Source organism: Embiotoca jacksoni, unplaced genomic scaffold, assembly GCF_022577435.1.
Source record: "Embiotoca jacksoni isolate LCO1_2020_lvr unplaced genomic scaffold, fEmbJac1.0.p SCAF_17, whole genome shotgun sequence".
In the NCBI taxonomy this organism is placed as follows: Eukaryota; Metazoa; Chordata; class Actinopteri; family Embiotocidae; genus Embiotoca; species Embiotoca jacksoni.
This window is the reverse complement of record NW_027185307.1, coordinates 8,110,178-8,135,343: the sequence shown is the minus strand read 5'-3', so window position 1 is coordinate 8,135,343 and position 25,166 is coordinate 8,110,178. Positions and strand designations below refer to the sequence as shown.

The 25,166-nt window shown below is 42.0% G+C and overlaps 3 protein-coding genes across 3 annotated transcripts; 1 reads left to right on the top strand and 2 right to left on the bottom strand.

Annotated features, from left to right (window-relative positions):
- The first annotated feature begins 704 nt into the window (after window positions 1-704).
- Window positions 705-18,486, top strand: LOC138199173 (B-cell receptor CD22-like). Its single transcript, XM_069151113.1, has 6 exons — window positions 705-711; window positions 7,143-7,508; window positions 16,574-16,876; window positions 16,971-17,240; window positions 17,435-17,872; window positions 18,445-18,486. The coding sequence occupies exons 1-5, from the start codon at window positions 705-707 to the stop codon at window positions 17,515-17,517; spliced, it is 1,029 nt and encodes a 342-aa protein (XP_069007214.1). The 3' UTR covers window positions 17,518-17,872; window positions 18,445-18,486.
- Window positions 11,181-13,841, bottom strand: LOC138199571 (phosphoenolpyruvate carboxykinase [GTP], mitochondrial-like). Its single transcript, XM_069151751.1, has 4 exons — window positions 13,836-13,841; window positions 13,080-13,242; window positions 12,630-12,725; window positions 11,181-12,189 (listed from the first exon to the last, which is right to left on the bottom strand). The coding sequence occupies exons 1-4, from the start codon at window positions 13,839-13,841 to the stop codon at window positions 11,720-11,722; spliced, it is 735 nt and encodes a 244-aa protein (XP_069007852.1). The 3' UTR covers window positions 11,181-11,719.
- Window positions 18,487-19,746: 1,260 nt separating the features above from the next.
- On the bottom strand, window positions 19,747-23,610 carry LOC138199172 (phosphoenolpyruvate carboxykinase [GTP], mitochondrial-like). Its single transcript, XM_069151112.1, has 5 exons — window positions 23,599-23,610; window positions 22,595-22,841; window positions 21,315-21,452; window positions 20,865-20,960; window positions 19,747-20,424 (listed from the first exon to the last, which is right to left on the bottom strand). Exons 1-5 carry the CDS (start codon window positions 23,608-23,610, stop codon window positions 19,955-19,957), a joined length of 963 nt encoding a protein of 320 aa, XP_069007213.1. The 3' UTR covers window positions 19,747-19,954.
- Window positions 23,611-25,166: the final 1,556 nt, after the last annotated feature.

Sequence of the window (25,166 nt, the reverse complement as noted above, 5' to 3'; positions counted from 1 at the left end):
GTGTCCTTCTGGGCCTCACTGGCATTTATCTGTTACATCTACCGGAGTCTCAAGATGGACTAGACATATGTACACACACACACACACACACACACACACACACACAGCTGTAAACATATTTCCTCATCGCACACATGGACAATCTTCATTGTTTTCTTTTGCTCTTTCACTCACACACAACAAACACCTCCTATTGTGTTAATGGGAGGAGACACAGGGGCCTTTACCTTGATTTGAAGGGAGTTGAACTACCGTCATTTTTGAATAAGGGATAGCTGGGTGGACGGACAAATGAAGGACAATTGGGGTGGTGAGATCATCATGGATTTTAAGGATAAAATGGAATATTTTAGGACAAAGGGATGATTTTATCTCATCAGGAGTGAATGGGTGAAATGTATGATATACAAGTGAATGCATTGAATACATTGTACGATGCAGTGTGACATCACCTGCTCTGGTTGCTACTTCAGTATCTATATAAGCAGGACAGGAGCTAAATGTTCTATAGTCTCCATATTAACCAACTATTGAGACAGATGACTCACTGTAGTTTTGATCAATTATGCAGCAAGTGTTGTTACTTGCTCCGATACTCCCCCCCACCCCCACCCCCACCCCCTTCCTTCACACACACTTGACCATAGCAGCCTGTTCCAATATAACATTGTTTTGCACCAGCCCTGCAGTAGATAAGAGGAACAATGCCTGGTAGGTTGAAGAGCTGTTGGTGATGGGAGCAATATTGTAATTGTATTCTAAGGTCACCACTGACTGTGAATTTGGTTCTGATGTAAATATAGTCTTTTCAATAAAATGCTTTTCAATACATTTGTCAGCAAACATCTTTTTTGTCTCCTATCTTCTGGAAATGTATTTATACCCTGCCAACATGAATCACATTTCAACAACAAAAAAGACAAGTCTCACACTTATAGTGTAGTATGTATTTTTTTGGCAAATACATATTTTTAATTTTTTTTGGCAAATGTATTTGTTTGTCATTCCAATTCAGTGATTACAAATTAATGAGCATTACATAGTCAGCAACTGCAACTACTTGACACGTTAAAAAAAAAAAAAAAAAGATCCATCTAACTTGGACACGTCTATTGACCTTAAGGGCAAAAAAACACAGTGACCTACGTTAAGGAAACACAAAAGTTTAAAAAAAAGTTCAAAGTTCAAAAAAAAAAGTTCACAATAAAATTCAGTAAAACACAAGTTAGAACAAGGCCTATGTGGCAGGATAAAAATTACCTCAATTACAAGTCAGGAAACTTCTGGAGGAGATTCTTGTATACAAGTCAGATGATATTTACAGAAAAGCGTGTACACTGGTGAGCTCAAAAATTCACTACAGGCTGGGGTTGTACATCATGGCAGGATTGAAGGAGTTATGGTTGCTCACATCTCTGCTCTCGAAGCCAATATTGTTGCCAACATTGTTGACGGGGGAACAGTTGGCGGATTAAGGGCACCGAGGCGATTACATGGGTCGACCTCAGGTGGCATAGGCCAGCTGGTCACCTGGGGTGTGTTGGGCACAGCAGACTGTACTGAGCCGGTGGGCCAGGAAGAGCAACCTGCAGAACCGGCTGGACCATTCATGGCGCCCATATAGAGAGCCGGGTTCTGTGGAGGCGCCGTCATCATGTGCTGGTTATAACACACCTGCAACTGTGGCAGCATCCCTCCCTGATACTGGAAAACAAACAAGTGGCATTTCAAAATTAATAATACTATTTACATTCTTGACAATATGACAAAAATACTGGAATTTTTTTTCCCATTAACTTAAGAACATTAAAAAATAAGCAATATTGTTCGTTAACCTTCAAATATTCAGTCAAAAAAAAAAATCATCTCTCACTTCAGTGAGATTCAAATTCTGTATAAAATGCAGCCGCTTTTAGTCGTGCATGTAATGTGCATCATATGTAATTAGTTGGAGTATTACCATTATCACATTAAGAATTATATAATATTATGGTCAACCATATCCCATTTACAAAGCTTATCTAATTTGACTGTTTCATCTCGCCTTTAAGGCCGTAACCAGACTATGGTTAGGCCTCCATTTTGGATGTCTTGCTCTATGTCCAAACCGCCGTTTCTCTGTTATCAGTTAACAAGAAACCCGGGCCGGACAAACTTTAGCCTCAAACATCCTGAGTGCATATGTAGACCAGTGCTTGAAATAACAGGAGGTACTTACAGGTGGGATGTGTGAGGGCATGTTAAATATGGGTCCATGAAGCGGGGCGTTGTTGTAGATGGCATAGCGCGAGCAGCAGCCTGTTGCAGCAGCTCCTCCCCGAGTGTGTTGTTTATTAGTATTTTTTAAACCTTTCTTCTCTCTTCGGAGTTGTTTTTTCTTTCTCTCGTGTGTTAAGTTAACGGTCAGACAATGGACCGTAATTTTTCCACGTTTCTGGCTGGGGGCTCTGTTATTGTTTACTCTCGTGATCAGCTGATCGCTGAGTCGACCTCTACTGCTGCTGCCCGGAGAGAGGCCTGAGATCCCCGATGAACTTCGGAGAAGACGTCGGGGTTGCAGAGCTGGAGCTCAGCTGAAGGCGGAAAGGAGGAAATATAAACCATCGGTACCGGAGATCTTAATGGGGAACGTGAGGTCGTTGGTTAACAAGACGGACGAGCTCGGCGCTGGTAAAGACCCAGAGAGAGTACCGGGAGGGCAGCATCATGTGTTTCACCGAGACGTGGCTGCACTCACATCTCCCGGACCACAGCGCGGCCGTACCCGGCTTCAGGACTGTTCGGGCGGACGGAGACGTTGTTCGGAGCGGCAAGAAGAAAGGTGGAGGGATTGCAGTCTATGTGAACGAGAGGTGGTGTAATCCCGACCACGTGTGTGTGTGAAGGAACGTTTCTGTATCCCGGACATTGAACTTCTAGTCGTGGGGATGCGTCCTTATTATTTACTGAGGGAGTTCACGTCCGCCATTGTTATCGCTGTGTATGTTCCTCCATCAGCTGACGTAGAGGCAGCAGTGGACACCATCTACTCCACCGTGTCCAAACTGCAGACTAAGCATCCCGGTGCATTTTTGGCAGTTACTGGAGACTTTAACCAGTCTGGATAAAGTACTGCCAACTTTGCACCAGTATGTGAACTGCCCCACCCGGGACAATAAAACTCTGGACCTACTGTATGCTAATGCCATGGTGCATACAGTACTACTGCCCTTCCCCCCCTTGGTAGATCAGATCATAACCTGGTCCTGCTGACTCCCAAGTATGTTCCTCTGGTGCAGAGGCAGCCTGTGACCACCAGGACTGTGAGGAGGTGGACACAGGAGGCTAAAGAAGCCCTGCAGGACTGCTTTGAGTCCACGGACTGGGATGTGCTGTGTGGACCACATGGGAGGACATCAACAGCATGACGGACTGTATCACAGAATACATCAAATTCTGTGAACACACCACCGTACCATCCCGGACTGTACACTGCTTCCCCAACAACAAGCCGTGGATCACCAGTGACCTGAAGGTGCTTCTTAATAAGAAGAAAGCAGCTTTCAGGTCTGGGGACAGGGACGAGCTCAGGAGAGTGCAGCGCCACCTGAAGGAGAAGATGAGAGAGTGCAAGGACTCCTTCAGGAGGAAGCTGGAGGCCAAAGTCCAGCAGAACAACGTGAGGGAGGTGTGGACCGGTATGAAGGGGATTACTGGCTTCAAGGGGAGAGAGAGACAACCAGGGGGAACCTGGAGAGGGACAACCAGGGGGAACCTGGAGAGGGACAACCAGGGGGCTCCCTGGAGAGGTCCGATGAGCTAAACTGTTTCTTCAACAGGTTCAGTTCACCTCACACCTCCCAAACACCTCTGCTGCCTCCCTCCCTCCCCCCTCTGCGCCCCCTGGTGAACTGCATAGAGCCCTCAATCTCAAAGGGCTCTTCCTCCATCGACACCCCCCCCCCCCCCTCTCTGTGACGACTGGCCAGGTTAGGAGACAGCTGGAGAGAATCCACCAGCGCAAGGCTGCAGGACCTGATGGCGTCAGCCCCGTGGTCCTGAAGACCTGCGCCGTCCAGCTGGCTGAGGTCCTACAACACCTCTTCAACCTGAGCCTGAAGCAGGAGGAAGTCCCGGTGCTGTGGAAGACGTCCTGTCTGGTTCCTGTACTGAAGAAGACGACTCCATCTGGCCTCAACGACTACCGACCGGTTGCCCTCACATCTCATGTGATGAAGGTGCTGGAGACGCTGGTCTTGGCCCACCTCAGGCCGCTGGTGAAATCTTCTCTGGACCCTCTGCAATTTGCGTACCAGCCTCGTGTGGGAGTGGACGACGCCATCATCTACCTGCTGCAACGAGCTCAGTCTCACCTGGATGGAACCGGTGAATCTGTGAGAATCACTTTCTTTGATTTCTCCAGTGCATTCAACACCATCCAACCACTGCTGCTGAGTGAGAAGCTGCGGGTGGTGGGGGTGGACGCGTCCACCGTCTCCTGGATCACTGACTACCTGACAGGCAGACCACAGTTTGTCCGTCTGGGCAGTGTGCTGTCTGATACGGTGGTCAGTGGTATTGGAGCTCCTCAGGGAACTGTTCTGTCTCCCTTTCTGTTCACCTTATACACCACTGACTTCCAGTACAACTCAGAGTCCTGCCATCTGCAGAAGTTCTCTGATGACTCTGCAGTGGTCGGGTGTATAAGGGATGGACGGGAGGATGAGTACAGGGCAGTAGTGGAGGACTTTGTGGTGTTGGTGGGAAGAAATCACCTGCTCCTGAACTTGGCCAAGACCAGAGAGATGGTGGTCGACTTCAGGAGGAAGACGACGGCTCCACAACCGCTGAGAATTCTGGGAGAGGAGGTGGACATGGTTGAGGAGTACAAGTACCTGGGTGTGTCCATCGACAACAGACTGAACTGGAAGACCAACATCAACGCTGTCTACAAGAAGGTGATGAGTCAACTCTTTTTCTTGAGGAAACTTCGATCCTTCAATGTGTGCAGCAAGATGTTGGAGATGTTTTACCAGTCTGTTGTGGCCAGTGCACTGTACTTCACTGTGGTCTGCTGGGGGAGCAGCATTGGAGCCGGAGACACCAACAGACTTAAATAAACTGGTTAAGAAGGCCGGCTCCATCATCGGCTACAAACTGGACAGCCTGGAAAAGGTGGTGGAGAGGAGGACGCTGAACAAACTATTATCCATATTGGATCATCCTGACCACCCTCTCCACCACCTGCTGCAGGGACAGCGGAGCACTTTCTCCAAAAGACTCCTCCAGCTCCGCTGTCTCAAGGACAGATACAGGAGATCATTCCTGCCGACCACAATAAGACTGTACAATAACTCACCTCTGGCAAAATCCATCACACAACAAAAACACTGTTGACTGTGTTTCTTGGTTTGTTTGTATATAATATATATAGATATATACTGTACTGTATATACTGTGCATTTTATATTTATATTTTTTTACTGCTATTTACTGCTATTTTATTGCTTTTCTATTATTATATTCTATTCTATTATTTTATTCTATTATTTCTATTATTATTTTATTGCTTCTGTATGCTGCTGTAGCAAAAAAATTTCCCCTCAGGGATTAATAAAGTAAATACCTACCATACCTACCTACCTACCTACCTTCATCAATAATGTGTAAATTTTGCATGTTTTGTCTTCTATTCACGTTTTTTTTTCAATAAATTTAAGGTTAAAACAATTTCCTCACTTTGTGTTTCTTTGTTTACAATAATTGACAACAGGACAGTTAAAAGTACATGTTGGTGATGAAGAGCATGAAGAAGTGTACATTTACTGACTGATCTGCTGACAGACATGAATCCTCGGTGCTCAGGTGTTCAGTGAGTCGGTGTGGTGTAAGTTTAATGTAGTTTTGATACTAAAATGTTGTCAAGTATAAATTGTGTGTGTGTGTGCGTGTGTGTGTGTGTGTGTAGGTGTCAGAGAAGTGGTTGGATGAATGATGATGACTTAGCATCAACGAGAGTTTTGTTTTCTTTGATTTGATGCCATTTAAACTAAAGTCATCAGTTTGTGTCACCAGGAGACATTGAAATGTTCATAGTTCAATCATTTATAATCTGTCATCCTTGTAATCATCAATAGTTAACAGGGAACTATAAATATAAATCTTCTTTAGTTAGCAGAGTTTAAAAAGCAACACAAGTTACATTCATGTTAAAACAGATTTCCTGCAGAAGAAACAGCAGTTCGTTCAAACTAAACTAAACATGTTCAACATATTACACATCTGACTGTTAAATCTACTGTTCAGCAGACAGATGAAGGTCAGACATGTGATTAAAACCATGTTTGAGAATGAATACGTCATTCACACCCTGCTGACCTCAAGATGCCCCAAAAAGGTGACTTCCTCTTTGACAGAGTCGGAGCAGGAAGGATGAAGACTTCGTGGAACAACAAGTCTCTTTGCTTTTACATGACAGCAAACAAACAGGGAAGTTGGTTATTTGATCGGCGGCTGATCAACTCAACTTCTTTCACCATTTGAGCTGCAGATTCATTCGGTAAGAAAACTACATTTTTTTATTTTTTCACCTGAGCGAAAACACATTTTATATTTTATGAATTAGTTTTACTGAAATAAATCACAAATAAATTTCCGGCTGCTTCTGTAAAATTTAAACTGTAACATCAAGAAGTCAATTTGGGTGATTTAGATTTTGAAATTTTGAAAACTTTCAACAGATGTTAGTAATCGCCATTTCTAAAGCAAACATCTGGTTGTTTGGGGAAATTTTCTGGTTTGAACGTCTGAATTTGATGTTGCTTTAAAAATGTCAATACTTTGTTAAAATTGTTCTTTGATTAAGACACTAAAATACAACATGGTTTTCTTCTTTTTCCAGTCTGGAGATGAATTTCCTGGCAGCTCTGTCTGTGAACGTGGTGACAGTCAACATGTTACTGAGTGTCTTCTTTCTTCCAGGTGAGCTGTTTGTTCACTCACTTTTATTTACAGACTCGCATCATTCAAACTTTCTAATATTTGAAAGGACATTTTTTAAAGGACTCATACATGTTGCAGGATTGTAGTTTATATATAAAGAACTTGTGTTAATCATTCTTCTGATTTTACAGGTGTTTTGGCTGCTTGTCTTTATCATACAGACCTCAACATCACTGCACCAAAGCAGATGGAAGCACTGAGTGGATCCTGTTTGCAAATCCCTTGTTCTTTTAGACCAAAACCATCGACACCATCGACATCATCATTTAACAGCATAAGAGAAACCTTTGGAGTGTGGATTAAAAATAATCCAAATATCCAGACCAGTCCACATAATGTAGTTTTCAACAGTAGTGGGAACGTTTCCAAATATCCAATGAAAATTACTGGAAACTTGAATGAAACAAACTGCACCACTCTGTTCTCTAATTTAAGTACAAATCATTCAGACAAATACTTCTTCAGAATTATGAACTGGCCGTTCAGGGCAACAGCTGTTTGTGATCCTCTTCAAATAACAGTTAAAGGTAACGACGTTTTGTTTGTATTAATCTATATTGTTCAGAATAAAATGTGAAATAAGGAGAAGTTTTAATTTAAAAGAGCAAACACCATGAATATAATCTTCACTGTGAAATTAAACATGAACTGTAGGATTATCAGCAGTATCAGTGAAGATCCTGCTGGGACACAGTATACATTAAACAATCTTTGATTTTAATATCTTCAATCCTTCACATTTATCATCACTTTTTAAGTGTAGGATCAAATAATTTGCAGTGTTTGGCCAAGTCTTTGTTATTTGTCTAGTGTCTACTAAATGTGCTTTATATTACTGTGTAAAATCTGTTTCATCTGAAACCACAGATTCTCCTCAGAAACCCAGAATTGAAATCTCAGGTGATCTGAAGGAGAAGAAGTCTGTCACTATCACCTGCTCAGCTTTCACTCCCTGTCCACACTCCCCTCCTCAACTCACCTGGACTCTCCAACAAGACTCTCACAACAACATGGAGGAAAACACAAATGGAACCTTTACAACTAAAATCCAGGAGACCGTCACTCTGTCAGACTCACATGATGGAAACAACATCAGCTGCTCTGCCAGATATCCTGTGAATGAAGGAGATTTCAAGACAGCAGAGACAGAAGTGACTCTCAATGTTTCATGTGAGACGACCAGAGTTTGTTACTGGATCCTGTCAGCACGTCATGATTCATGTCAGCTGTTTCTAATGAATAAAATCTGTCACTTTCTCCTCAGATGCTCCTAAAGACACCTCAGCATCCATCAGTCCATCAGGTTTGGTGTCAGCAGGCAGCTCGGTGAATCTCACCTGCTCCAGCAGAGCCAAGCCTCCCGTCAGCAGCTTCACCTGGTTCAAGAACAGCACAGATGGACCCATGAAAGTAGCTGAAGGAGAGATTTACAGCTTCAAGATGACCAATGAGACAGATACAGAAAGTTATTACTGTGTGGCCGCAAATATTTTTGGTAATCAGACGTCATCGTGGATTCATGTGAATAATGCAGGTAAATGCAGAACTGAATCTGCTCTCTTCTCTTCTGCTGCTGTATAGTTCAATTATGTTTTGTTTTAATCCATTATAGAGCATTTTACTATATTAATATAAAATCGGTGAAAACCCAATTTATTTATATAAATCTATTAACTCTTCCAAGTATTTTGTCTGTATTCTTTTCGTCACTTAGTCTCATTTTTCCATGAACAGGGAGCTTTCTACTACAGCTTCTACTTATTACAGGGAGCACTGTCATTATTCTCCTACTGGTTGTCTGTATTTGGTAAGTATCATAAATTAAAGCATCTGAATGTTGAAGGTGTTTAAGGTGAGAGCATCATAAATAGGTGATATGGAAATTTGGTTCCTCACATTAAATTTGTTTACCATCAAACAAACATATCATGCAAGTTGTTTTTTGTAGGCGACTTCCTGTTTGATTTATAAACGTCAGTCCTCCTTTAGTTTCCCCCACAACCTCCACCAGTTGATTTCAATAAGATGTTTGTCACTGATGCACATTGAATAATGTATGTTTTATACCAGCCTTTACTCTCTCACTCTATATATAATTACTATGACAGCTCTCTCATGTTTTCCAGCTGGTTCAAGTTCAAATATTCAACTCATCAACAGACTCAGGTGAGAAAATGCAAAACTTTTTGGTGTACAGTGCTGCACTGTTTTAATTGCACTCTACGAATGTAAATGATGTGAATAGTAAGCAGAACATTATTGAGGTTACTGAGCAGAGACATAGAAAGTGTGACACAACAGCCTGTTAGCAACACTGTGGGTGGAAACGTTGAGCAACAACCCATAAAAGATTGAACAAGCCAAACATCAGTCGACTGTTTCTGTCCGTTTCTGGATGCCATCAGGAAGCTGGTTTAAGAACAGTAGCAACTAGTCCTCATGCACATCAGACACATTTATTATTTTAGGCTTTTACATGATTTATAGTAGTCTGGATGAACCAACTGTGACTCACAGCTTCAGTTTTCTTCGTTGTTGTAACCGACTGGTAATTAGACTTGTTTCTGATTACCCAGCCACGCTGAAAGGCGGACCAATCACCGGCCAGTGTCGGTCGTTAGTGCGTCTGTCCCGCCTCCTCTTCACTGTGATTGGACGGCTGGTGACAGAGACGATCTCTCGGTGACCGGAATAACAAGCTGAACACTCAGCGGCCCGTCACGCTGCTGGCGTTCATTCAAAACAACTTTAAAAATATGCTGAACATATACAGTCGATGTCTGTACGCAGGAAAAAGTGTTTTGGAGGTGGCAGCGGTGGAAGAGTGGCGGCCGGTTTAGGCGCGAGTTGATTGGTTGAAATTAACCCGAGGTCTCCGCCAACTCTGGATGGAACAACTACAAACCATCGGGGTTGTTTGCAGACCTGTATTCATGCAGTGAAATAGGTTCGGGTTCGCACCAGGCCAGATTTATACACCAGCAGAAGTACTTTAAATCTGCTCAGTAACTAACTTCAAACCATTGAAGAGCAGGTCGATGTTCATCAGCTGTTTGAACCAAATATTAAATAACTGTGAGGTGTGTTAACTTAACAAATATGACATAAGCTCTCTAATTTCTGACCCATTTACAGTGAAATGCAACAGAAGCATTGATGCAGTTGATACATCGGACCTGATGATGACGGATTCATCTCCCAACATTTCTAATTCAGTACATTTTCCCCTCAGAGTCAAACAAGGGAGGAGTTTGCTCTTCAAGTGCCGGTCAATATAAAAGAGGAGGAGATCCATTATGAAGATGTCAGCTTCTCCAGGCAGAGACCTGAACGTCTCACCGTCTCAGTGCAGGACGGCGGACAGCAGCAGGAGACGGTGTACGCACAGGTCCAAGTGTTGAAGGTAGAGAGGAGCGTTACGCACACAGCTGGTGGTCCAGAGGAGCTCTACGCTCAAGTGAAGAGAAACTGATTTCAGTTTGGGGATCTCATACTGTAACTTTACTTTTTGCTTTTTCAAGATGTTGATGTTAACAGGCCCTTAACGCCCTGCAGCTCACAGGCTTCAGTCAGTTATGATAATATCACAGTTCATATTTGTGTTCAGACTTCGTACATCTGTTGTACTGCGATAAGTAATCTGCATCTCACACGTACACCAGAAATAAAAGTCTTAAAGCTGTAAACAGGGAACTTAAATATAAATAACAAAAAGCAGCGATGTGAAAGATTAGATTCAGTTGAAATGTTATTTTTACTGTTCTTGTGCCGCTACGTCCTTTAAAAAAAAAAACGTGTTAAACTGCTGCCAAAATAAAGAAGTCACTGCTTCCGCTTTTGAAGATGTTTATTCATTGCACTGTAATAAAAATCTTGGCATACAATTTCAAATAAAAATTCCAAGTAATCTCAGTTGCATTTATTGGTCCAACATTTCACATATTGTGAGTAAACATCACCTGAAATCTTACAGTTTAATCACAAACATTACAAAAGTGGTGAGATGAAGAATTCATAGGAGTCCTGGACTACAATGTTCTCACTTTTATTTTTGTAATATCACACTCAATTTAAAATAAAGGGCAATATCTGGTGAGACTCAGTTGATAACGTATTGAAAATGTAATTCAAAACGTTTATTTAGTAAAAGTGTTCAAACTTTATCTGCCCTTTCAGAATTTATCCTTAAAAACGGTCTTTGGTCGTCAGCCTGTAAACACTCGCAGCCTGGACGCTGCCTGGTTCAAAAAGGCACTACGAGGTTGATTGTACTCCAGCACCACGCCGGGAGTTGTGAGTGAATGGAGGTAGTGACATGAGCTTCTCTCTCTGGGAAACCCGAACATTCACGTCCCTCGCAGCCACCGGTCCCTCAAAGTGTTGCAGCATTAGTGTGAAGTAAGGTTGGTGTTGCAGTGTACATTTGGTTTTCCTAACAGATTTCTCTTCATGCAGAGAAGGGCAGCGGTCACGGACTGAGTTTTCATGCACAGAGAAGGTTAACTAGTGATTGAATAAGTTCTGTATTATTCTGGCTGAGCAGCGAGGCTCTTATAGGAGCTGCTGCCATGTTTGTGGCTTGTATCTCCACCTGGTCATCAGTTTTGATGCTCACCTGTAAAAAGCCTTTCTAAGCTCCACATTTCTCTCTGTATGTAAACCCGGTCAGTGTCTCTGGTTCTGATCCGACTCCTGTGTCTCCCTCCCTTCTTCTGCTGTACTTCCTGTCAGCAGGGTTTTAACTGTGCACTCTGTCCTCCAGCGCCTTCAGCTCGGCCTCCACCTGAGCCGGCAGGTCGGCTCCGACCTGCTGGGTGAAGTAGGCTCTCAGCTCCTTGGTCTCCTTCTGCCAGAAAGGCTCGGGCACGTCGAACAGGGCGCCCATATCCACCTTGCCGCCGAGGCCTTTGGTTTCGATGGCGCCGTCGACCGGCAGCCAGCCGATGATGCTCTTCTTGGCCGCCTCGTCCTCCCTCTCCCTGCTGCAGCGCTTGAAGATCCACTCCAGCACGCGGGCGTTTTCGCCGAAGCCGGGCCAGAGGAAGGCGCCGCTCGCCGGGTCTTTCCTGAACCAGTTGACGTGGAAGATCTTGGGCAGGTGAGTCGGCGCCTTTCGGCTCTGCATGCTCAGCCGGTGAGCGTGGTAGTCGCCAAAGTTGTAGCCGAAGAACGGACGCATGGCGAAGGGGTCGTGCATGATCATCTTGCCTGAAGGAAAAACAGTTGAATACTTTGTAAATGTGATGAAGCTTCAGTTTAGTTTATTGAGTTTATTTATAAGAGGGAGCATGTACAAAATACATTCATCTCAAAAAGATGCTTTGTACCACATCTAGCTACGAGCTCATTTCTATCTGCAGTCCCTGGAGAGGTGAAAGGAAACAACACAACTCAGAGCGAGATACAATCATGCATGTATCCAAAATGTATAAAAACAGGTTGTCAAATGTAAAATGATTATTTAAAATGAACTTTTTAGCTTCACGGGTGAAGAAACCTCTGCAGGTTTTTAGATTGACGTCGAGCTCGTTTGATTCATGAAAAGTTCATTTAAAGTCCGTGTCTGACCATTGTCTTAAAATACATCATCAACAGAAGGATTCTGGATCAACCTGAAGCTCAACAGAGCATCATGTGGATTTTCGTACCTTTATGCTCAGCAGCTGCTGTGACCTCTGACCTCATCGAGGCTCCGACGAACACACCGTGCTGCCAGTTGAAAGACTCGTAGACCAGAGGGACTCCTGACAACATCAGCATTTCATCATGTTTACTGCACAGCTTCTGTCCGTTATAAATGTTCTTGTGCTGATATGAAACTGGTGTTTATGCTGTAATGACTCAAACTTATATTACGTTAAAGAAGAAGACAGAAACATCGTGTTGCATCAGGCAGACCGTGCACAGTGTACTTAAATACTTGAAGTCACTTCAAAAGCTTTTCCAGGATATAAAAACTGTCTAATTAGAAATAATCTACCTGTAGAAACAAAGAAAGAAAAGAAGGATTCTCCACATTTTTACTGCTTCTTTTTCCCTCTAATTCTAATACGAGGTCAAAGTAAAAAAACCTCTTCATCTGTGTCGTCGACACCAACCTTCAGGCCTCCTGCCACCGAAGATGATGGCGTCAATGGGAACGCCCTCCTCGCTCTCCCACTGGGGGTCGATGATGGGACACTGAGCCGCCGGGGCGCAGAAGCGGGAGTTGGGGTGAGCGCAGGGTGTCGAGCTTCCTGTGTAGAAAGAGGACAGTTTGTTCTACCTTCAGCGTTCATAGTGTTATTTAATGTGAGAGATTGGATCCAGAACTTATCTGCTGTCTGCTGTTTATCTCAGTTCATACTGTGTCTGATCTTCACAAACAGTTCCTCTCAGCGAGCTCCAAACTTCAAAAAAATGTTGAGCAAAGTGGTCTTAAGAGTGAGTTAGTAAACTTCTTAGAGCAACTCTGAAACCCTTATCTTAGTGAGATGTAGCTGACACCGTTGCTAGGTAGGATACGTCCTTCTAAAAGATGTGATTGGCTAATAAAATAAAAAGCTCTGTGTTATCGGGCACAGAACGGACAGTGACCTCCAGTGGAAATGAAATGAACTGCATCCTATTAAGAGGCTGTGAAAGTGCTGCAAGTGTTTGTTTGCTCTCTGCTGATGAAGGATGTGACAGACTCGAGTCATCACTGCTGCACTGCAGCATTTTTACAACTGATAAATATCTCATTGCTGTGATCACTTTCAACTCTGGTGTTGTTATGTTATTGCATTAAGTTGGAGAAGTGAGCGTGTTTCTAATGATTTCAACCACAAACATAATCAAAGCATTATATAATCTTCAGTGTTTCATCAACTTACTGTCATTCAGTGTTCGAAGAATATTTCTTATAAATCTTACTTTCGCAAAAAAAGTCCTCCTCCCTGCTCATCACAGTTTTTCACCACAAAATGATGTGAATAACTTTTATCTTTAAAATGATCTACTCTGAACATTAAGTTAAAATTCTTAGAAAACCTTTATTTTTGGTCACTTGGAGTAACTTTTAGTACAAGAAATCTTTTTTTATGCAACCGTGTCGACCCATTTCCAAACATGACATCGCTTTGGTTTACCACTAGGTGGCACTGTATACACTACAACTGTTCATTGCACACTTCAAATGGGACTAATGATAATAAGTCTCTGTTAACAATGAAACAAACACCTGATTAAAGCTAAAATGGTGTGTCTGTGTGTGTGTGTGTGTGTGTGTGTGTGTGTGTGTGTGTTTCCATGTGTGTGTGTGTGTGTGTAGGTGTCATAGAGAAGTGGTTGGATGAATGATGATGACTTCATTAGAAAAAGTTGAGTCCTTCAAGTAAACAGGAAGTTGGTTCTTTGTGTTCTGCAGGATTCTCACTGTGACTGCAGCCACGTTGTTTCATAAGTTTCTTCATCATGTCGACACAAGAATTATTTATATTGATCACATTTGGTTTTTATTCATTTATATGAAAGTCTTTGCTTCTGTTTGTTGGCTGAAATTTATTGACACGTGAAAAATAATCAAACACTTTAACTCTGCACTGCATGAAGTTCACAGCTCTCAAATTTTTCTAATAATATTTCTCATTAACATCTGAGAAAAATTCAACAAATTCCTCATCTGATCTGCAGTCAGTCATTTTTCCTTCAAGCTCGTCAGGTGCTCTGAAAGCAAAACACACTTCATTTAAATATAAGAAACGTAGCATCAACGAGAGTTTTGTTTTCTTTGATTTGATGCCATTTAAACTAAATTCAGGAGTTTGTGTCACCAGGAGACATTGAAATGTTCATAGTTCAATAAATTATAATCTGTCATCCTTGTAATCATCAATAGTTAACAGGGAACTACAAATATAAATCTTCTTTAGTTAGCAGAGTTTAAAAAGCAACACAAGTTACATTCATGTTAAAACAGATTTCCTGCAGAAGAAACAGCAGTTCGTTCAAACTAAACTAAACATGTTCAACATATTACACATCTGACTGTTAAATCTACTGTTCAGCAGACAGATGAAGGTCAGACATGTGATTAAAACCATGTTTGAGAATGAATACGTCATTCACACCCTGCTGAGCTCAAGATGCCCCAAAAAGGTGACTTCCTCTTTGACAGAGTCGGGGCAGGAAGGATGAAGACTTCGTGGAACAACAAGTCTCTTTGCTTTTACATGACAGCAAACAAACAGGGAAGTTGGTTATTTGATCGGCGGCTGAACAACTCAACTTCTTTCTCCGTTTGAGCTGCAGATTCATTCGGTAAGAAAACTACATTTTTTAATTTTTTTTCACCTGAGCAAAAACTCATTTTATATTTTATGAATTAGTTTTACTGAAATAAATCACAAATAAATTTCTGGCTGTTTCTGTAAAATTTAAACTGTAACATCAAGAAGTAATTTGGGTGATTGAGATTCTGAAATTTTGAAAACTTTCAACAGATGTTAGTAATCGTCATTTCTAAAGCAAACATCTGGTTGTTTGGGGAAATTTTCTGGTTTGAATGTGTGAATTTGATGTTGCTTTAAAAATGTCAATACTTTGTTAAAATTGTTCTTTGATTAAGACACTAAAATACAACATGGTTTTCTTCTTTTTGCAGTCTGGAGATGAATTTCCTGGCAGCTCTGTCTGTGAACGTGGTGACAGTCAACATGTTACTGAGTGTCTTCTTTCTTCCAGGTGAGCTGTTTGTTCACTCACTTTTATTTACAGACTCGCATCATTCAAAATTTCTAATATTTGAAAGGACTTTTTTTAAAGGACTCATACATGTTGCAGGATTGTAGTTTATATATAAAGAACTTGTGTTAATCATTCTTCTGATTTTACAGGTGTTTTGGCTGATTGTCGTGCAAACCTCACCATCACTGCACCAAAGCAGATGGAAGCACTGAGTGGATCCTGTTTGCAAATCCCTTGTTCTTTTACACCAAAACCATCGACACCATCGACATCATCATTTAACAGCACAAGAGAAATCTTTGGAGTGTGGATTAAAAATCATACAAATTTCTGGACCAGTAAACATAACGTAGTTTTCAACAATAGTGGGAAAGTTTCCAAATATCCAATGAAAATTACTGGAAACTTGAATGAAACAAACTGCACCACTCTGTTCTCTAATTTAAGTACAAATCATTCAGACAAATACTTCTTCAGAATTATGAACTGGCCGTTCAGGTCAACAGCTGTTTGTGATCCTCTTCAAATAACAGTTAAAGGTAACAAAGTTTTGTTTTTATTAATCTATTATATTGTTGTTCAGAATAAAAAGTGAAATCAAAAGAGGTTTTAATTTAAAGGAACAAATACCATGAATATAATCTACACTGTGAAATTAAACATGAACTGTAGGATTATCAGCAATATCAGTGAAGATCCTGCTGGGACACAGTATACATTAAACAATCTTTGATTTCAATATCTTCAATCCTTCACATTTATCATTACTTTTTTACGTGTAGGATCAAATAATGGACAGTGTTTGGCCAAGTCTTTGTTATTTGTCTAGTGTCTAGTAAATGTGCTTTATATTACTGTGTAAAATCTGTTTCATCTGAAACCACAGATTCTCCTTGGAAACCCAGAATTGAAATCTCAGGTGATCTGAAGGAGAAGAAGTCTGTCACTATCACCTGCTCAGCTTTCACTCCCTGTCCACACTCCCCTCCTCAACTCACCTGGACTCTCCAACAAGACTCTCACAACAACATGGAGGAAAACACAGATGGAACCTTTACAACTAAAATCCAGGAGACCGTCACTCTGTCAGACTCACATGATGGAAACAACATCAGCTGCTCTGCCAGATATCCTGTGAATGAAGGAGATTTCAAGACAGCAGAGACAGAAGTGACTCTCAATGTTTCATGTGAGACGACCAGAGTTTGTTACTGGATCCTGTCAGCACGTCATGATTCATGTCAGCTGTTTCTAATGAATAAAATCTGTCACTTTCTCCTCAGATGCTCCTAAAGACACCTCAGCATCCATCAGTCCATCAGGTTTGGTGTCAGCAGGCAGCTCGGTGAATCTCACCTGCTCCAGCAGAGCCAAGCCTCCCGTCAGCAGCTTCACCTGGTTCAAGAGCAGCACAGATGGACCCATGAAAGTAGCTGAAGGAGAGATTTACAGCTTCAAGATGACCAGTGAGACAGATACAGAAAGTTATTACTGTGTGGCCGCAAATATTTTTGGTAATCAGACGTCATCGTGGATTCAAGTGAATAATGCAGGTAAATGCAGAACTGAATCTGCTCTCTTCTCTTCTGCTGCTGTATAGGTCAATTATGTTTTGTTTTAATCTATTATATAGCATTTTACTATATTAATATAAAATCAGTGAAAACCCAATTTATTTACATAGATATATTAACTTTTCCAAGTATTTTGTCTGTATTCTTTTAGTCACTTAGTCTCATTTTTCCAGGAACAGGGAGCTTTCTACTACAGCTTCTACTTATTACAGGGAGCACTGTCATTATTCTCCTACTGGTTGTCTGTATTTGGTAAGTATCATAAATTAAAGCATCTGAATGTTGAAGGTGTTTAAGGTGAGAGCATCATAAATAGGTGATATGGAAATTTGGTTCCTCACATTAAATTTGTTTACCATCAAACAAACATGTCATGCAAGTTGTTTTTTGTAGGCGACTTGCTGTTTGATTTATAAACGTCAGTCCTCCTTTAGTTTCCCCCACAACCTCCACCAGTTGATTTCAATAAGATGTTTGTCACTGATGCACATTGAATAATGTATGTTTTATACCAACCTTTACTCTCTCACTCTATATATAATTACTATGACAGCTCTCTCATGTTTTCCAGCTGGTTCAAGTTCAAATATTCAACTCGTCAACAGACTCAGGTGAGAAAATGCGAAACTTTTTGGTGTACAGTGCTGCACTGTTTTAATTGCACTCTACGAATGTAAATGATGTGAATAGTAAGCAGAACATTATTGAGGTTACTGAGCAGAGACATAGAAAATGTGACACAACAGCCTGTTAGCAAGTCGTTAGTGCGTATGAGTGGCGGCCGGTTTAGGCGCGAGCTGATTGGTTGAAATTAACCCGAGGTCTCCGCCCAACTCTGGATGGAACAACTACAAACCATCGGGGTTGTTTGCAGACCTGTATTCATGCAGTGAAATAGATTCGGGTTCACACCAGGCCAGATTTATACACCAGCAGAAGTACTTTAAATCTGCTCAGTAACTAACTGTAAACCATTGAAGAGCAGGTCGATGTTCATCAGCTGTTTGAACCAAATATTAAATAACTGTGAGGTGTGTTAACTTAACAAATGTGACATTAGCTCTCTAATTTCTGACCCATTTACAGTGAAATGCAACAGAAGCATTGATGCAGTTGATACATCGGACCTGATGATGACGGATTCATCTCCCAACATTTCTAATTCAGTACATTTTCCCCTCAGAGTCAAACAAGGGAGGAGTTTGCTCTTCAAGTGCCGGTCAATATAAAAGAGGAGGACATCCATTATGAAGATGTCAGCTTCTCCAGGCAGAGACCTGAACGTCTCACCGTCTCAGTGCAGGACGGCGGACAGCAGCAGGAGACGGTGTACGCACAGGTCCAAGTGTTGAAGGTAGAGAGGAGCGTTACGCACACAGCTGGTGGTCCAGAGGAGCTCTACGCTCAAGTGAAGACAAACTGATTTCAGTTTGGGGATCTCATACTGTAACTTTACTTTTTGCTTTTTCAAGATGTTGATGTTAACAGGCCCTTAACGCCCTGCAGCTCACAGGCTTCAGTCAGTTATGATAATATCACAGTTCATATTTGTGTTCAGACTTCGTACAGCTGTTGTACTGCGATAAGTAATCTGCATCTCACATGTACACCAGAAATAAAAGTCTTAAAGCTGTAAACAGGGAACTTAAATATAAATAACAAAAAGCAGCGATGTGAAAGATGAGATTTAGTTTAAATATGTTATTTTTACTGTTCTTGTGCCGCTACATCGTTTTAAAAAAAAAAAATGTGTTAAACTACTGCAAAAATAAAGAAGTCACTGCTTCCGCTTTTGAAGATGTTTATTCATTGCACTGTAATAAAAATCTTGGCATACAACTTCAAATAAAAATTCCAAGTAATCTCAGTTGCATTTATTGGTCCAACATTTCACATATTGTGAGTAAACATCACCTGAAATCTTACAGTTTAATCACAAACATTACAAAAGTGGTGAGATGAAGAATTCATAGGAGTCCTGGACTACAATGTTCTCACTTTTATTTTTGTAATATCACACTCAATTTAAAATGAAGGGCAATATCTGGTGAGACTCAGTTGATAATGTATTGAAAATGTAATTCAAAACTTTTATTTCGTAAAAGTGTTCAAACTTTATCTGCCCTTTCAGAATTTATCCTTAAAAAAGGTCTTTGGTCGTCAGCCTGTAAACACTCGCAGCCTGGACGCTGCCTGGTTCAAAAAGGCACTACGAGGTTGATTGTACTCCAGCACCACGCCGGGAGTTGTGAGTGAATGGAGGTAGTGACATGAGCTTCTCTCTCTGGGAAACCCGAACATTCACGTCCCTCGCAGCCACCGGTCCCTCAAAGTGTTGCAGCATTAGTGTGAAGTAAGGTTGGTGTTGCAGTGTACATTTGGTTTTCCTAACAGATTTCTCTTCATGCAGAGAAGGGCAGCGGTCACGGACTGAGTTTTCATGCACAGAGAAGGTTAACTAATGATTGAATAAGTTCTGTATTATTCTGACTGAGCAGCGAGGCTCTTATAGGAGCTGCTGCCATGTTTGTGGCTTGTATCTCCACCTGGTCATCAGTTTTGATGCTCACCTGTAAAAAGCCTTTCTAAGCGCCACATTTCTCTCTGTATGTAAACCCGGTCAGTGGCTCTGGTTCTGATCCGACTCCTGTGTCTCCCTCCCTTCTTCTGCTGTACTTCCTGTCAGCAGGGTTTTAACTGTGCACTCTGTCCTCCAGCGCCTTCAGCTCGGCCTCCACCTGAGCCGGCAGGTCGGCTCCGACCTGCTGGGTGAAGTAGGCTCTCAGCTCCTTGGTCTCCTTCTGCCAGAAAGGCTCGGGCACGTCGAACAGGGCGCCCATATCCACCTTGCCGCCGAGGCCTTTGGTTTCGATGGCGCCGTCGACCGGCAGCCAGCCGATGATGCTCTTCTTGGCCGCCTCGTCCTCCCTCTCCCTGCCGCAGCGCTTGAAGATCCACTCCAGCACGCGGGCGTTTTCGCCGAAGCCGGGCCAGAGGAAGGCGCCGCTCGCCGGGTCTTTCCTGAACCAGTTGACGTGGAAGATCTTGGGCAGGTGAGTCGGCGCCTTTCGGCTCTGCATGCTCAGCCGGTGAGCGAGGTAGTCGCCAAAGTTGTAGCCGAAGAACGGACGCATGGCGAAGGGGTCGTGCGTGATCATCTTGCCTGAAGGAAAAACAGTTGAATACTTTGTAAATGTGATGAAGCTTCAGTTTAGTTTATTGAGTTTATTTATAAGAGGGAGCATGTACAAAATACATTCATCTCAAAAAGATGCTTTGTACCACATCTAGCTACGAGCTCATTTCTATCTGCAGTCCCTGGAGAGGTGAAAGGAAACAATACAACTCAGAGCGAGATACAATCATGCATGTATCCAAAATGTATAAAAACAGGTTGTCAAATGTGAAATGATTATTTAAAATGAACTTTTTAGCTTCACGGGTGAAGAAACCTCTGCAGGTTTTTAGATTGACGTCGAGCTCGTTTGATTCATGAAAAGTTCATTTAAAGTCCGTGTCTGACCATTGTCTTAAAATACATCATCAACAGAAGGATTCTGGATCAACCTGAAGCTCAACAGAGCATCATGTGGATTTTCGTACCTTTATGCTCAGCAGCTGCTGTGACCTCTGACCTCATCGAGGCTCCGACGAACACACCGTGCTGCCAGTTGAAAGACTCGTAGACCAGAGGGACTCCTGACAACATCAGCATTTCATCATGTTTACTGCACAGCTTCTGTCCGTTATAAATGTTCTTGTGCTGATATGAAACTGGTGTTTATGCTGTAATGACTCAAACTTATATTACGTTAAAGAAGAAGACAGAAACATCGTGTTGCATCAGGCAGACCGTGCACAGTGTACTTAAATACTTGAAGTCACTTCAAAAGCTTTTCCAGGATATAAAAACTGTCTAATTAGAAATAATCTACCTGTAGAAACAAAGAAAGAAAAGAAGGATTCTCCACATTTTTACGGCTTCTTTTTCCCTCTAATTCTAATACGAGGTCAAAGTAAAAAAACCTCTTCATCTGTGTCGTCGACACCAACCTTCAGGCCTCCTGCCACCGAAGATGATGGCGTCAATGGGAACGCCCTCCTCGCTCTCCCACTGGGGGTCGATGATGGGACACTGAGCCGCCGGGGCGCAGAAGCGGGAGTTGGGGTGAGCGCAGGGTGTCGAGCTTCCTGTGCAGAAAGAGGACAGTTTGTTCTACCTTCAGCGTTCATAGTGTTATTTAATGTGAGAGATTGGATCCAGAACTTATCTGCTGTCTGCTGTTTATCTCAGTTCATACTGTGTCTGATCTTCACAAACAGTTCCTCTCAGCGAGCTCCAAACTTCAAAAAAATGTTGAGCAAAGTGGTCTTAAGAGTGAGTTAGTAAACTTCTTAGAGCAACTCTGAAACCCTTATCTTAGTGAGATGTAGCTGACACCGTTGCTAGGTAGGATACGTCCTTCTAAAAGATGTGATTGGCTAATAAAATAAAAAGCTCTGTGTTATCGGGCACAGAACGGACAGTGACCTCCAGTGGAAATAAAATGAACTGCATCCTATTAAGAGGCTGTGAAAGTGCTGCAAGTGTTTGTTTGCAGTGTGTGTGTGTGTGTGTGTGTGTGTGTGTGTCACGCCTTGTTTTAGAAGAGGAAATAAAAGACATGGATGCACCTTGCTAGATTGTCTACAAGCAAGAAGTGGGATGTTCTGAATCTGTTACTTCATAAATATGTTTCTAAAACTTCAGTAGTGCAGTTGTAGCTCTAAATGTTCTTTTACTTATCAATGTTTTCACAGGTTATTCATTGACTCACCACAGGCATTGTACGTATCATTGAGGATTAACAAGTGTGATGAATGTTAGAGTTTATTATAGCCCAATATCACAAGGCCTGTCTCAAAGGCTTTTCCTTTTACTTTAAAGTATCGGCGATAAACTGACTTTACCAGACGTAAAGGATTACTTCTTCTCATATTTTCAGTTGGAGTTTTTGGCTGGCTAGGTAGAGCACCTCTTGTTTGTTATTGCGGTATATAATAATTAACTGTGCAATATGACAAGCCTGCTCAGTTCATTATTTATTTATCTAATAATGTTTTAACAGCATTCGCACTTTCTTTTCTAGTACTTTAGGAACAGAAAGTTATTTGAAAACAAATTCCTTCAGGCCAGTTCAACTTCTGCTTTACCAAGTAATGGATCCATTTTTTGTCATTACATTTTAGACAGCTCTGCAACACTTTGAGGCAGCGGTACGTGGACTGATTAAAATCAATGCTGGTCTTGTTTTCACTCGGTCATTTGTTCCTGCTGCTCCTCTGTTCCTCACCTGGAGTGTAGTGAACTCGATCCACTGGTGGAGCGGCTCCACGCAGGCTCTGCCGGCCACCACCGTGCTCCTCCTGCTGGGCGCCTGGGTGCTGGTGGGCTTCCCCCTCACCGTCACCGGCGGCATTGTGGGAAAGAACCGAGCTGGCAGCTTCCAGGCGCCGTGCCGCACGCGTAACATCCCCCGGCAGATTCCCACACAGCCCTGGTACAAACACCCGGTCGTACACATGGCCATCGGCGGCTTCCTACCCTTCAGGTGAGCCCAGAAAATTGAATAGCATTTAGTATTTCCTCTCAAGAGTGCACAGTTGAAGGGCAAGGAAATAAAAAGATGAAGAGCAAAGTTAACAAATTTGATTAAAAGACAACATGTTTAGGGCTTCAAATTATTTATGAACTATTTAAAGTTCATTCATAACTTATACTCTTTATTCATATTTAAAGGACCCGTTTTGTATCATATATATTTGTATAAATTTAGATTTCCGATGCTTTTTTCTTTTTTTTATATTAAAAAGCTACATCTACAAATAGAGTGAAAACATCAAAACTGTCAGTCCACTGAGAAATACACACCGCTCGTATCCAGAAACTTTTTCACAAGTTTGTGATCATGTCACTTGTCAATCCTCAGTGTGGCCCACTTTCCAAATTTAATGTGGAAGAAAACAAGGCGGTCATTCTGTGGAGTTCTTGGCAAGCAACAAGATTGAAGAAAATCTGTGATTGGCCGGGACGTGTGCCACTCAAAAGTCAGCCAATCAGGAGAGAGGGTCGTTCATATCTTTGCATCTTAAAAGCAAAGACAAAAAGCAGCCTGTTGTTGGTAGTGCTTCAGAAAGATGCTTAAGAGAGTAAAACTTCAAAGTGATAGGTTTGTGTCGTCATGGCTGATCATTTTAGATTATTATTCATACTATTGAACCACACAAATAAAAACGAAAATATTGCCTGTTAATTTCCAGATTCTCACACTAAAGCCTACTTTGCATGAATTCTTGCCCACAGTGCCATCTCTGTGGAGCTGTACTACATCTTCACCACCGTTTGGGGCAGAGAGCACTACACCCTCTATGGCATCCTGCTGTGCGTCTTCGCCATCCTCGTCTCAGTGGGTGCCTGCATCTCGATGGCGCTGACCTACTTCCTGCTGTCAGGCGAGGACTACCGGTGGTGGTGGCGGAGCGTGCTGAGCACCGGCTCAACCGGCCTCTTCATCTTCGTCTACTCGGTTTTCTACTATAGGAATCGGTCGTCTATGAGCGGCCTGGTGCAGAGCACAGAGTTCTTCGGCTACTCTCTGCTCACAGCGCTCGTCTTCTCACTAATGCTGGGCAGCGTGTCCTTCTGGGCCTCACTGGCATTTATCTGTTACATCTACCGGAGTCTCAAGATGGACTAGACATATGTACACACACACACACACACACACACACACGCACACACACACACACACGCAGCTGTAAACATATTTCCTCATCGCACACATGGACAATCTTCATTGTTTTCTTTTGCTCTTTCACTCACACACAACAAACACCTCCTATTGTGTTAATGGGAGGAGACACAGGGGCCTTTACCTTGATTTGAAGGGAGTTGAACTACCGTCATTTTTGAATAAGGGATAGCTGGGTGGACGGACAAATGAAGGACAATTGGGGTGGTGAGATCATCATGGATTTTAAGGATAAAATGGAATATTTTATGACAAAGGGATGATTTTATCTCATCAGGAGTGAATGGGTGAAATGTATGATATACAAGTGAATGCATTGAATACATTGTACGATGCAGTGTGACATCACCTGCTCTGGTTGCTACTTCAGTATCTATATAAGCAGGACAGGAGCTAAATGTTCTATAGTCCCCATATTAACCAACTATTGAGACAGATGACTCACTGTAGTTTTGATCAATTATGCAGCAAGTGTTGTTACTTGCTCCTATACTCCCCCCTCCCCACCCCCACCCTCTTCCTTCACACACACTTGACCATAGCAGCCTGTTCCAATATAACCTTGTTTTGCACCAGCCCTGCAGTAGATAAGAGGAACAATGCCTGGTAGGTTGAAGAGCTGTTGGTGATGGGAGCAATATTGTAATTGTATTCTAAGGTCACCACTGACTGTGAATTTGGTTCTGATGTAAATATAGTCTTTTCAATAAAATGCTTTTCAATACATTTGTCAGCAAACATCTTTTTTGTCTCCTATCTTCTGGAAATGTATTTATACCCTGCCAACATGAATCACATTTCAACAACAAAAAAGACAAGTCTCACACTTATTGTGTAGTATGTATTTTTTTGGCAAATATATATTTTTTATTTTTTTTGGCAAATGTATTTGTTTGTCATTCCAATTCAGTGATTACAAATTAATGAGCATTACATAGTCAGCAACTGCAACTACTTGACACGTTAAAAAAAAAAAAAAAAAAGATCCATCTAACTTGGACACGTCTATTGACCTTAAGGGCAAAAAAACACAGTGACCTACGTTAAGGAAACACAAAAGTTTAAAAAAAAGTTCAAAGTTCAAAAAAAAAAGTTCACAATAAAATTCAGTAAA

What these genes read in the sequence shown, in the direction of transcription:
- LOC138199173 (XM_069151113.1), top strand. An exon ending in TCTTCAAATAACAGTTAAAG is followed by an intron (nt 7,509 to 16,573) that starts GTAACGACGTTT and finishes CTGAAACCACAG; the next exon opens with ATTCTCCTTGGAAACCCAGA. An exon ending in GATTCAAGTGAATAATGCAG is followed by an intron (nt 17,241 to 17,434) that starts GTAAATGCAGAA and finishes TCATTTTTCCAG; the next exon opens with GAACAGGGAGCTTTCTACTA.
- LOC138199571 (XM_069151751.1), bottom strand. An exon ending in CGGTGGCAGGAGGCCTGAAG is followed by an intron (nt 12,726 to 13,079) that starts GTTGGTGTCGAC and finishes TGATGTTGTCAG; the next exon opens with GAGTCCCTCTGGTCTACGAG. An exon ending in AGCAGCTGCTGAGCATAAAG is followed by an intron (nt 12,190 to 12,629) that starts GTACGAAAATCC and finishes TTTTTCCTTCAG; the next exon opens with GCAAGATGATCATGCACGAC.
- LOC138199172 (XM_069151112.1), bottom strand. An exon ending in TCGAGTTCACTACACTCCAG is followed by an intron (nt 21,453 to 22,594) that starts GTGAGGAACAGA and finishes CTTTCTGCACAG; the next exon opens with GAAGCTCGACACCCTGCGCT. An exon ending in CGGTGGCAGGAGGCCTGAAG is followed by an intron (nt 20,961 to 21,314) that starts GTTGGTGTCGAC and finishes TGATGTTGTCAG; the next exon opens with GAGTCCCTCTGGTCTACGAG.